The 12,731-nt window shown below is 44.6% G+C and overlaps 1 protein-coding gene across 8 annotated transcripts in view; it reads right to left on the bottom strand.

The window, feature by feature from the left end:
- LOC138741282 (proto-oncogene tyrosine-protein kinase Yrk-like) overlaps nucleotides 1–12,731 on the bottom strand; it is a 215,016-nt gene that overhangs the window by 36,311 nt on the left and 165,974 nt on the right. For all 8 annotated transcript variants that reach the window (XM_069895103.1, XM_069895101.1, XM_069895097.1 and 5 more), the window contains 2 exons: nucleotides 8,904–9,161; nucleotides 560–659 (listed from right to left, as the gene is read on the bottom strand). In XM_069895103.1, coding sequence (XP_069751204.1) covers nucleotides 560–659; nucleotides 8,904–9,150 — 347 coding nt within the window. In that variant the 5' untranslated portion in view covers nucleotides 9,151–9,161. The remainder of the gene's footprint in view (nucleotides 1–559; nucleotides 660–8,903; nucleotides 9,162–12,731) is intronic.

Raw genomic sequence — 12,731 nt, 5'->3', positions numbered from 1 at the left:
TAAAAACAGTACTGAACCTTCCCAACCCTGTAACTCTCTATTTTTCTATCATCCATGTGCCTAAGAGTCTCTTAAATTCCCCTAATGTTTCATTCTCCACCACCATGCCAAGCAAGGCATTCCAGGCACCCACAGCTCTCGGTGTAAAAAAAACTTAACTGTTGTCTCCCCTAAACTTCCCTCCCTTCACTTTGTACATACCTTGATGAAGAACTCAAGCCTGAAACGTTGATTATGTATCTCTATCTGTACGTCCGAGTTCGGGCAACTGTCTACATTTTGCTCATACCTTGATGAAGGGCTCAAGCCCGAAATGCTGGTTATGTAGCTTTATCTTTGCTAAATAAAGGCACTGTTTGGCCTGCTGAGTTTCTCCAGCATTTGTGTGTTTTTTCACTTAACCATGGTGTCAACAGAATCCTGTGTTTTATACTGTTTGACCTGATGAGTTTCTCCAGCGTTGTGCTTGTACTTGCACTGTATTTGCACTGTGTTGAACTGTGGTCACATATCCTGGCAGAGTGCAGCTGCTCACGACCCTCCCTCCAGCTGTACTCACGAGCTATTGATGATATGGAACTTCTCCCCTTTCCTGAAAGTTAGGTCGTCCTCCGTCCTGGCATCGTAATCGTACAATGCAATAAACAGCGTCACTCCCCCTGTTGCAAACAAACACAACACTGTTGTTACTCCATCCAAACTCATCACGCAAGCTAGCAAGGCAAAAGTTCACAAACAAGAGGATTCTTAAGGATAGGATCTATGAATATATCTATTTGGAGAAGTCCAGTCTACTCAAGGACAATCAGTGTGGCTTTGTGAAGGGAAGGTCATGCCTCATGAGCCTAATTGAGTTTTTTTTGCAGAGGTAACAAAAGAAGTTGATGAGGGTAGGGCTGTAGATGTGGTCTAAATGGATTTCAGACAAGGTTTAGACAATGTATTTGACAAGGTTCCCCACACGAGACTCATCCAGAAAGTCATGAGGCATGGGATCTACGGAACCTTGGCTCTATGGATTAAAAATTGGCTTGCAGGTAGAAAGCAGAGAGTAGTAGTGGAAGGAAAGTATTCTGCCTGGAGGTCAGTGATTAGTGGAGAGCTGCAAGGATCTGTGATCTTTATAAATGACCTGGATGAAGAAGAAGAAGGATGGGTCAGTAAGTTTCCAGATGATACGAAAGTTGGAGGAGTTGTGGAAGGAGCTGAAGGTTTTCGAAGGTTACAAGAGGATAGAAACAGAAAGCAGAGTTGAGCAGAAAAGCGGCAGATGAAGTTCAATCCGGTAAATGTGAGATGATGCATTTTGGAAGGACAACCAGAAGGTGGTGTACAGGGTTAATGGTCGGTTACTTAAGAGTGTGGATAAACAGAGGGACCTTGGGGTCCAAATCCATACATCCCTCGAGATTGCTGCTCAGGTTGATAGTTAAGAAGGCCTATGGGATGTTGGGCTTCATTAATAGAGGGATTGAGTTCAAGAATCAAGAGGTCATGTTACAGCTATACAAGCGAAGAAGGATGAGAGACTTAACAGGTCTACAAGATTCTGAGAGGCATAGATAAGGTGGACAGCCAGCACATTTTTCCCAGATCAGGAGTCGCAAATACCAGGGGATATCTCTGCAAAATGAAGGGAGCAAAGTTTAGGGAAGACATCAGGAGTTATGGGGGCCTGGAATGCCTTGGAATGGTGATGGAGGCTGAAATATTAGGGGCATTTAACAGACTCTTAAACAGGTGCATGCATGGAAAAAAAATAGAGGGTTATGGGGTAGGGAGGGTTGGGTACTTTTGTTTGATAGGAATATACAGGTCAGCACAGCATCAAGGGCCAAAGGGGCTGTACTGTCTGTAATGTTCTATGTTCTTTAAGGGGGAGTTCTCTGCGGGAAGAAAAGTCATTCCACAAAAGCAGCAGCATTATAAATCTGTTCAGCATGCAAGACATGTTGGAAGAACTCAGCAGGTCACGCAGCATCTGTGGAGTCGAAGTTTCGGGCCTGAGCCCGTCTTCAGAAGTGCTGAAAATTCAATGATGTGTGCTGGGAGTGGGAGGGTGGGGGGGCTGAGAAAGGTTTTCACTGGGAGGCGAAGAAGGGAGAGAAGGAGGACATGTGAGAGGGGAGGGGAAAGGGGGGATGTTTGGGGGAGGGGTAAAGGGGAGTGAGGGGGTTGAGGGAATTTGCAGGGAGGAGGTAAGGGACATAAGGGAAGGGGTTGGGGGATGTGGGGAATGTGGGGGAGAGGGGTAAGGGGATGTGGGAGGATTGGGGGAACGTGTGGTGAGGGGTAAGGGGGGATGTATAAGGGAGGAGGGGTGTGGTAAGGGGATATGTGTGGGGCAGAGGGAAGGGCGACGTGGGGGGGATGTCGGGGAGGAGAACCAGGATGATTGGGGGAGGGATAAGGGGAAATTAGGAGGGTAATGGGGATGTAAGAGGGGTAAGGGGATGAGGGGGTAAAAGGATGTTGAGTGGGTAAGGGGGTGTGTGGGGGTTAAGGGGGATGTTGGGGTGGGGTAAGAGGGATGTGTGGGGGTGTGTGGTAAGGGGAAATGTGTGGAATAGAGGTAAGGGGATGTGGGGAAGATGGGTTGGGGGCATGTGGGGAGGGGATAATGGGCAGGTGAAGGGAAGGAGTAATGACAATGTGGGTGGAGGGGATAAGTGGGGGGAGTGTGGGATGGACAGGCTGCTGAGAAAGGTACTCTCTGTGAGGAGGAGCTGGGTACATGGAGGGAGGGAGTGACATCTTCTGGCTGATAGAGTGAACGAAGACCTTGTCTCCGCTCTTAGTAAGAGATCCAGTGCACGACTTGCCAGTGTGTCTGCCCATCTCCATTAATTCTACACTCACCCCATCTTCGCTTCCCCACTCCATTCCTCTACACGTCAAATCAATCCACTGACCCTCACTCCCTGGGGCTGCAGGAGGATGCTAGAGCAACCGCAGGAGACACCAGTCATTGGGAGAACCTGCAAACTCCTCACAGACAGCACTAGAGGCCAGAATTGAACCTGGGCATTGGGAATTGCGAGGCAGTGGATCACCTCATGACACCACTTTGCCAACAGATTTTCTGCTCAGTGAAACATTAAAGTTTGTGAGATTTAGTTGGCAGATACCCTGCATTGCAACAGCAAGATCCACTCAAAGAGGGTTGAAGCACTTTGGGATAGACTGAACAGCAAATCTTTCTGTTCTCCACTGCTTGCGTTGTTGGACCTGTAGCGATGTTATTTTTGCAGGATCACCAACCAACCTCTTGTTTCAAAGGTAATAAACAAACAACTTATGAAATTAAATGATCTCCATTTTTTGGGGGGGTGAGGTAGTGGGTAGAATGTATGTGTACATTCCTTCCTCAACACCATTAGCGTAGCAGTTAGTGCAGTGCTGTTACAGCACCAATGATCCAGGTTTGAATCCCGCGCTGTCTGTAAGGAATGTTCTCCCGGTGTCTGTATGGGTTTTCTACAGGTCCTCTGGTTTCCTTCCACCGTTCAAAATGTGCCAGGGTTGTCGGTTAATTGGATGTAAGTGGGCGGCATGGGCTCGTGGGCCGAAAGGGCCCATGACCATGCTGCATAAATTTTAATTTCAAGACACATCATTCTTTTCTTTTTAAAGAGCTTCCATTGCCATTTGCTTTGAATATTTTAATCACAGAATCATTAATCATTGGTCAGTGAGGCATCCATCATAAATCAACAGGATTTTAATGGTTGCAAGTGACAGGCTAATTCTAACCACAAAACAAACAAGTATCTCAGCCCCTTATTACTGCACTTGCAGTCTGAAATGTGTCAGGAAATGACAGAAATGTTCATCAACAACTAGAATAGTTCTGTGTCACAGTTAAATGATTTCCAGTTTTAAGGGTTTCGGAACTTCAGCAGGTCTTTGGAGAAAGCTGTTCAGCAGATTGTGTGTTGATGGAGAGGGTGGTAGAGCTTGGTTCTGAGACCCTAGCCTCCTACATCCTTCCTGCCTCTAGACTGTTTCCTTTATTCCAAAAGTCCGGACAGTCAGAACGAGTGGAGTTCCCCGTGACAGTGGGTGCTGATAACAACAGGAATGTCCATTAATTTTTTTTCTCCAGCCAGGGAAAACACGGACTTTAATGGTTCGTGCTTAAAAACTTGGTGAAACATCTTCAATCCTAAAGATCAGGATGAGATGATCAGGAGCTTGGTGACTTAAACTGTAGACACCACAGCCTGATGTTAAGCACAGAATGAGCTTCTTAAGGAACTCAGCAGGTCAAGCACATTGTAGAAGGAAATTGACAGTCAATGTTCCCTGCCAGACTAATTTTAAACCTATTCCCATTGTCGTCACCTTGACCCTCCCTCTCTCAGCTGGATGTAGTGGAGACAGCCTCTTCCACCTCTGTAACCCTGGCAGGCATCTGGTCTCCTGCCTTTCTGTCTTTGTTCTCAGCCATACGTTTCATTGCTGGGCCTTTGCAGTCCAAGATTCCCACACGAAACCTCTCTGCCTCTCCTTCCACCTTTCCGGAGAAAGACTACACCTGCCGCATAGGGAGTACACCAGAGATTCCCTGGACCATTCCTGGGAGAGGAACAATTGAGCAAAGTTGAGAAGAATGAGAGAAGATCAAACTGTCACATGGAACATTCCATGGAAACACAAAAGCTGCGGATGCTGGAATCTCAAGGAGACAACAAATTGTTGGAGGAACTTAGCAGTGTGACCGAGACAATCTGAGTTAGAAACTTTACTTACTAAAGGAAGTATTAATAAATTTATTTCAGAAATGCATAAATTACTTCAAAGGAAAATGCCTAAATTAGATATTCATAAATCAAGATTAAAGTGGGAAAATGATTTGGGTAGAACAATAGATCAAGATGATTGGAGAATGTTATGTAAAAATAATATGTCTAAAATTATTAATGTAAGATATAGATTAGTACAATATAATTTTTTACATCAATTATATTTAACACCTCAAAAATTAAAAGATTTAATTTAATTACTTCAGAATTATGTTTTAAATGTCAGAAAGAGATAGGTTCATTTTTTTCACTTGTATTAAAGTTAAGTCATTTTGGATATAAATTAAAGCATTTTTAGAGAAAGTGTTAAAGGTTAAACTTCCATTAGATCCAATGCTATTTTTATTAGGAAATATTAAAATGTTTAGTTTAAAATTAAGGTTAACCATGTATCAAATTTAACTTTTACGACTGGCTTTAGCTGTTTCAAGGAAATGTGTAGCTATTACTTGGAAGTCTGATATGGATTTGGGGATGCAGAAATGGCATACTGAAATGAAATCTTGTATTCCTTTTGAAAAAATAACAATGTATGCGATAAATGTCATTTCTTTTTGAAAATATGGAGCCCATATTTACAACATTGGTTTGAAAATTTAAGCTCTCAGTAGCTCGTCCTGATGGTGGTTCTCGGTTTCATGACGGTTGATTTGAATTTATATAACCATTGATATTCTCCTTTCTTCTTAGGGTTATTTGGGAGGGAGGTGGTTGGTGGGGAGAAAGAGGCATGGTAGGGAGGGAGGGATTAGTTTATATACTACATGTATACTACAAATACTACATGTATTGTCTTATATATATGTCATTATTAATTCATTAATGCATTATGTTTTTAAAATTTTAAATATTCAAAGAAAAAAAAACCTCCTCCCTCTTATTGGTCATGCAAAAAAACTGTACACAGTGCGTGTGTGTCCGTATGTATGTGTGTCCACATGCGTATATTTTTTTTTTCACGATCAATAAGTGGTAATTCTGCCACACCCACTGGAAAAAAGAATCTCAGGGTTGTGTGTGATATCATGTATGTACTCTGGCAATAAATCTGAAATCTCGACCTGTCTATCCACTGTTAGCCCACCTCTCTCACCTTCAACACCTCCAGGCCCCTCATCTGCTTTCTTCTCCCTCGTTTGGATAATTATGCCTGTTATATTTTCATTCTTGATAAAGGACATTGACTCGGAACATTGACTGACCATTTCTACTGCCTGACCTGCTCAGTTCATCCAGCAATGATTTTGCTCAAAGTTCTTTGAGGGCTCAATAGGGTAGATGCAAGGAGGGTGTTTACCCCAATATAAGGAGTCTAAAATCAAGAATAAGGAATTGGCATTTAGGACCGAGAAGAGGAAAGTTAGCTTCCAAATTGTAATTAGGAAGGGGCATGAGTGCTGTGGTTCAGCCTGTGAGACCCCTGACCAAGAATGGATATAAAGAATGGGATCTTGAAGGGAGCTGGAGAAACAAGGAGGGCCTGGGGCACAGACTCAGGACTCAACAGGTCAGGCCACTAAGCCAGTAAAACAGAAGATTCAGGATTCAAGGCACAGGATGTAAAAAAGAGGTGACATAGGAAGTCTGCAGGGTCACGGGCAGATGACCAGGGGTGGAGCTGCACAACATGACATGATCTACCGGGATCGTTGTCTGAAGAGGGCGCGCAAAATCATTGAGGACCCCTTCCACCTTGCACACAGCATCTTTCAGCTGCACCCATCTGGGAAGGGATACAGGAGTATCACAGCCAGCACCACCAGACTGAGGAACAGCTTTTTCCCACGGACAATGAGAATGTGGAACAACCAAAGGAACTGCTCACACGAACCATCCAAAACTCTCATTTTTATTTATTTATTTGTATTTATGAATACTTGTCCTGTGCATGTATTGTTTGTCTGTATGCGTGTTACGACTGGTTGTGTGTCTGTGTGTTTTTGCTTTGAGGACCGGAGAATGCTGTTTTGTCAGGTTGTACTTGTGCAATCAGATGACAATAAACATGACTTGATGACACTGTCCTTTCTCTACTGTCAGGGACACACTGGACTTGACAAAACAATGACCATTTCTTTCCTCCCATTGATGCTGCTTGACCTGTTAAATTTCTCCTGTGGAGTGTGAGCTAGACCTGATGCTCTCATCCTGTTATGATTTCCATACAACTGCTCAGAAAATCAATAGTCTAAGCCTGTATGCAGCAAAACCCAACAATAAGGGTGGAATGGTTAGTGCAACGCTGTTATAGTGCCAGTGACGGGGACCACGGTTCGAATCTTGCTCTGTCTCTAAGGAGTATGTACACTCTCCCGGTGTCTGCGTGGGTTTCCTCCCACCCTTCAAAAATATACAGGGGTTGTAGGTCAATGGGATGTATTTGGGCGGCACAGGCTCATGGGCCGAAAGAGCCTGTTACTGTGCTGCATGTCTAAGAAATATCTTTTTAAATATTCAGATCTAGCGGATAAATACGAGACCATCTACAGGACTGGGTGTAACCGCCCACCCTGACATTGACCTTGCCTAGTCTCCAGCCATCAGTATCCAGGGAACTGCTCCCACTGATCACCATCTCAACCAGGCCAGTCACACTAATACCGGAGATTCTGTTCTGTGGAACTGCTGCACATCTCCTTTAGGTTGCTAGAGAGACAAGGAGATGAAATACTCACTATAAATATGACAATATTTACATTAGAAGCTGACAGCACATTATCTATTTCAATAGCGCAAATTAGACTTCTAGTCAGTCCATTAAAAAACAATTTGCTTTGTACGTACTTAGCGATGTGGGGAAGGAAATTCAAAGTGTCTGCATCAATATTCTTGGTATAATCATTCATTACTTTTAACGAGTTCCAAACTGGATCTGAAAGCCCTCAGTCTGATCCAAGCCTTGACACTTTTGTTCAGTAGCAAGAAACATTTTGTATTCTTCGAATGTATGACATAGGAGTCGAAACCAACTATTCAGCCCATCAAGTCTGCCCTGCCATTTAATCATGAGCCATTTTCCCACTCAGCCCACTGACCGGCCTTCTCCCCATAATCTTTGATGCCCTGGCTAATCAACAACTCTGCCTTAATTACACGGATGCCCTTCAATCCTGAAGTTGTGCCCTCTTGTCCTAGACTCTCCCACCAGGGGAAACAACCTTTCTACATCTACTTGTGTCCATACCTTTCAACTTTCACAATGTTTCAATGAAATGCCCCACTCATTCTCCTAAATTCCAAGGAGTACAGGCCAAGAGCTGCTAAATGCTCCTCATGTGATAACTTTCCTCGTGAATCTCCTCTAAACAATCTCTGATATCAGGACATCCTTTCTCAAATGATGAGCCCAAAACCGTTCACAATACTCCAAGTGAGGTCTCACCAATACCTTATAATGCCTCAACATCACATCCCTGCTCTTGTATTCCATTCCTCTTGAAATATCCATAAGAGCTCCTCAACAACACACACAGAGGATGAACACCAAGATAGAGGAACTCTTGGACTAACTGTGGGGCTGGGATCTTAGATGGGGAACTGGGATCATAGGTGGGGAACTTGGACTGTAGATGGAGAACTGGGGTGATAAGTGGGCAACTTGGTTCATAAGTAGGGAACTGGGATGGCAGGTTGGAAACTGGGTTCATAAGTGGGGAATTGGGATTGGGGTTGAGGGTTGGGATTGGAGTTGGGGGGCTGGGATCAGAGGTGTGGAACTGGAATCGGGGGTGGAAGCTGGGATCAGGGATGGGGAACTGGGATCCATGGTGAGGGCTTGGGGTAGTAGATGGAGACGGGGAGTTGTGGGGCTGGGGGAGTTGTGGGAAGGTGGGGCTGGGTGAACTGGGGAAGGTCCGGGGGCTGGGGGAAGGTGCGAAGCTGTGGATTTGGTGGAGGCTGAGGGGAGGGGGGCAGGTGGAGGTGGAGGGCTGTGTAGAGGTGTAGGCTGGGGTTAGATCAGGAGCTGGGAGAGTTGTGGAGCTAGGGTGGAGTTGCAGGGTTGGAGATCACAGGTGAGGGGCAGAGATTGGGGGTGGAGGGGCTCCAATAAAGCTACAATCTGCGTCTTCCGAGCCAAATGCGCAGGCAGGGTCTAACCTGTCACTCCTATACTGCTGGGCAACGAGCTGGCTGGGTACCCCACCGGACCCCCAAAGGGATTGAGGGCAGCACTGGTATTCTTGTGGAAGCTGTTGAAGTCAGGAATCCTGGGAAAGACCGCGGTCTGGGCCTGGTTGGTCGGGTCAGGTCCATAGCGTGGGTTTGTATTTTGGTTGAACAACCCATCTCCATCATCAGCCTGGGATTTTGCCGTTCCCTTTTCTTTACAATGCACGCAGCCCATTATCTGGAAGTCTGTCAAAAAAAAGGAGAAAGGTGGTTAAATGTTTGCCTCAGGATTTGGCACGCCAGTCTATTAATTCATGCATCTTTTTCCAGAAGTGTAGCTGAGAGATGACCACTCAGCAGTCCATTCCCAAGCCTGAAACCTCCTTCCAGCTTCCAATGCCCACCCTCATTATAGCAGGGCAGAGAAAGGGGAATGCTGGCTGTCGAGAGCAGCAGTGGAGGACCATGAAGAGGTCCTTAGTTAAAGGAGGCATGGGGCAGAAGGAGAGACTAGGCCAATGGTAACCAAAGCCAGGTGACTCCTGCTCTTTCCAACGTCACAAACTCTCAGTCTTCGGAAAGAAGTCTTGCCAGCACTGTGACAGGTCACAAAACAAGGGGGAACTGTCTTCTGCCGATTCCTCGAAAACCTCACTGCATCATGTCATGTGGAGAGAGCATTATCTGAAAGTGCTTCAGCTGCCTGTGGAGGAACGAGCGCAAGATACCTGGGTTCCGGTGATCCTGGAATAGTCACATACTGAGATGGAGAAGAGGCAGGGAAGATTTGATGATCACCCCCTCCAAATTGAATTAACTTAGAAACTAACATACTTGTCTGATATTACATCAGCCTTCTGCGGGTGATGCATGTTATGTTATGTTAATTCACCTTGGAGGGGGTGATCATCAAATCTTCCCTGCCTCTGCCCCATCTCAGTGTGTGACTCTTTCCAGATCACCGGAGCCCAGGTGTCTCGCGCTCGTTCCTCCACAGGCAGCTGAAGCACTTTCGGACAATGCTCTCTCCACAACTCAGGAGGCAGTGAGGTTTTCGAGGAATCGGCAGAAGACAGTTCCCCCTTGTTTTGTGACCTGTCACGGTGCTGGCAAGACTTCTTTCCGAAGACAGAGTTTGTGACGTTGGAAAGAGCAGGAGTCACCTGGCTTTGGTTGCCATTGGCCAAGTTTCTGTCTCCACCCCATGCCTCCTTTACCTAAGGGCCTCTTCATGGTCCTCCAACGCTGCTCTCGAGGCCAGTATTCCCCACAGTAGGGACTGATGAAGGTTTTCGGAAGGTAATGATGAGTTTATTGTAGAATATACAGATCCATCAAAATTCTTAAATATTGCAGTCGAACAGGTACTTGTAAAAAGAACTATAGTACTTGAATTAAATAAGACAATAAATATAAATAAGATAAATAGATCATAAATATTCACACAATACCTAGTGCAAAAGGATTTGTTGGAAGTCTGTGTGGAAAAAATAATAATTTGTACTATCAATGTTTTCAGTACTTTTTTGAGTGCATTTTTCTTGAATCCTTTCCTGAAGACTGCTATGGTTCACACTACAAGTCAGCACACCAGAGGGCTGAGTGACTGGAGATAGCATCACAACAAAACCCAGATTTTCTCCAAGCCACTAAGTGCAGCAGGAACTGATAGATAGAGCAAAGCAGAGATGTGTAACGGCAAACCCCGTCGACTCACAAATATTTCAAGTGGACATCAACCAAAGAGAGACAGGGTGAAATCCATGGTTTAATCGTCAGTTAACGATAAAGTATGAGAGAGTGTGCAATTAACGAAGGGACCGATCAATGCAACTGATCAGGAGACACAAGGGATTCCAAGTACTGGAATCTGGAGCAAGAGGTCCACAAGATTCTGTGATGCATAAGCCCCTTTTCCACTGGCATCTGTTGGAATCTAGGGGTTAATTAATCATAGAAAATATGTAGAATATATGCTTATGTACTATTCATTTTGTATACATGAATCCAGTACTATGTTACTATTTAATATTTACCTCATGGTGAAGGGAAAGAGTAATGTAAGTAAGGGGCAGCCACAGGATGTAGCAAAGTTGGCTGATTACAGTAGGTTTAGAATTGCCTGCTCCCCAAATACAAAAGAGAGAATATGTATGAAACAATTTAGTAGGAATGTTAAGGCAAAAGGAGGTGTTGATTAGCACAGGAGTCGATGGCCAGACAAGAACAAGGAGAATCCTGACAGAGACTGTCAGAAACAAAGAGAATGGAAACTAACTCAGTAAGAAGGCTAAGACAGAAGGAGGTGTTGAGTAGAATAGAAGAATATGGCCAGATGAGAACAAAGAAATAATTAGAAATATCTGGGGTATGAATTGATTTCTGATCAAAACAACATGGTATTCTGGACTTGAGGATTAAGATGGGAGCTCTACACCCCAGATATCTGCAGAGCAGGAAATTATTTGTGATAAATCTTATGCAAGAAATCTAGCAAAGAAAGCCAACTTTTGTTCTGTATGATAATGAAATCTAGCAAAGGAAGCCAACTTTTGTTCTGCATGATAAGGTTGAGCTATATAAACTGTAGAGACTGAACAGTAGAGGTCAGTCTTGGGGAATTGCCCACTGTGCAGGAGACCTATGAACTAACGACTGAACCAGAGCTCTGCTAAGCTTTATTCTTGTGCTGTGTAATAAACTGATTGTTGAACCGAATACCTTCTCCTCTCACTTCATTTAACGAGCACGCTGGACTCAGACGACATATAGACTAAATTAAGGGTAGGGTAAAGCCAGAGTCCGACAATTTGGTGACCCCGACGTGATGAAGATGGAGAAGTGACGGAAGAGAAAGAGACGAATCAACGGTCGATTGTGGTGTGGTGATAACAACAAGTGGCCACTCAACAAAAGGAGGTAAGCAGACGCCTGTTTAAACAAAGTTCTGCGATTGGCAATGATAAAATTGTGTGTTGTCACTACTCTGCGAAAGCCCTAGTAGAAGCCAAGGAATAAAGGTTAAAAAACCAGGGGTTAGAGTCCCCTGGAGACCCAGGGGTTAGAGTCCCCTGGAGAAAACAGGGGTTAGAGTCCCCTGAAAAACCCAGGGGTTAGAGTCCCCTGGAGAAAATGGGGGTTAGAGGCCCCCTAGAGAAACAGGAGTTAGAGGCCCCTGAAAAAACAAGGGTTTGAGACCCCTGGAATAAAAACGGGGGTTAGAGTCCCCCTAGAGAAATAGGGGTTAGAGTCCCCTAGTAGAACATAGATATAAAAGTTAGAGTTCTTGGCCAAATGGATTTAGTGAACATATTGCATAATAGTTATGTTTTTTGTTAGTATTGCGCTAAGTTTTCCTTGTTCAGTATTGTATAATAGTTACTTGTTTTAGTATTGTGATAAGTTTTCCTTTTGTATTTGTAGGAAAGTGTGAAGGTTCAAGGTAAATTGACAGGGGGCGAAATTCTATCAGGTGAGAGTCTTTAGCTCCCATAAAACTGACTTGTCCTGGCATCCACAGCCTACCGACCTAATACACATTCCTATTTCACAGATAGTTCAGTCTGAGAGGCAAATATACCAATAAATGCTAGAAATCTGAAGGCATCCGCAAGCAGCGGCAGGGTGTGACTGAAGGATATTAACCAAGGGTTCTCTGGTAACAAAGAAGTAAGGACAGGAGTTTCTTCAAGATTACAAGATATAGGAGCAGAAGGAGGTCAATCAGCCCTTCGAGTCTGCTCCACCATTCTAATCATGAGCTGATCCATCTTCCCACTCAGCCCCACTCCTGGCCTTCTCCCCATAACCCCTGAT

This window comes from Narcine bancroftii, chromosome 8 (assembly GCF_036971445.1).
Source record: "Narcine bancroftii isolate sNarBan1 chromosome 8, sNarBan1.hap1, whole genome shotgun sequence".
Taxonomy (NCBI): Eukaryota; Metazoa; Chordata; class Chondrichthyes; order Torpediniformes; family Narcinidae; genus Narcine; species Narcine bancroftii.
The sequence above is the reverse complement of the archived record's forward strand: the minus strand, read 5'-3'. Positions and strand labels throughout refer to the sequence as shown.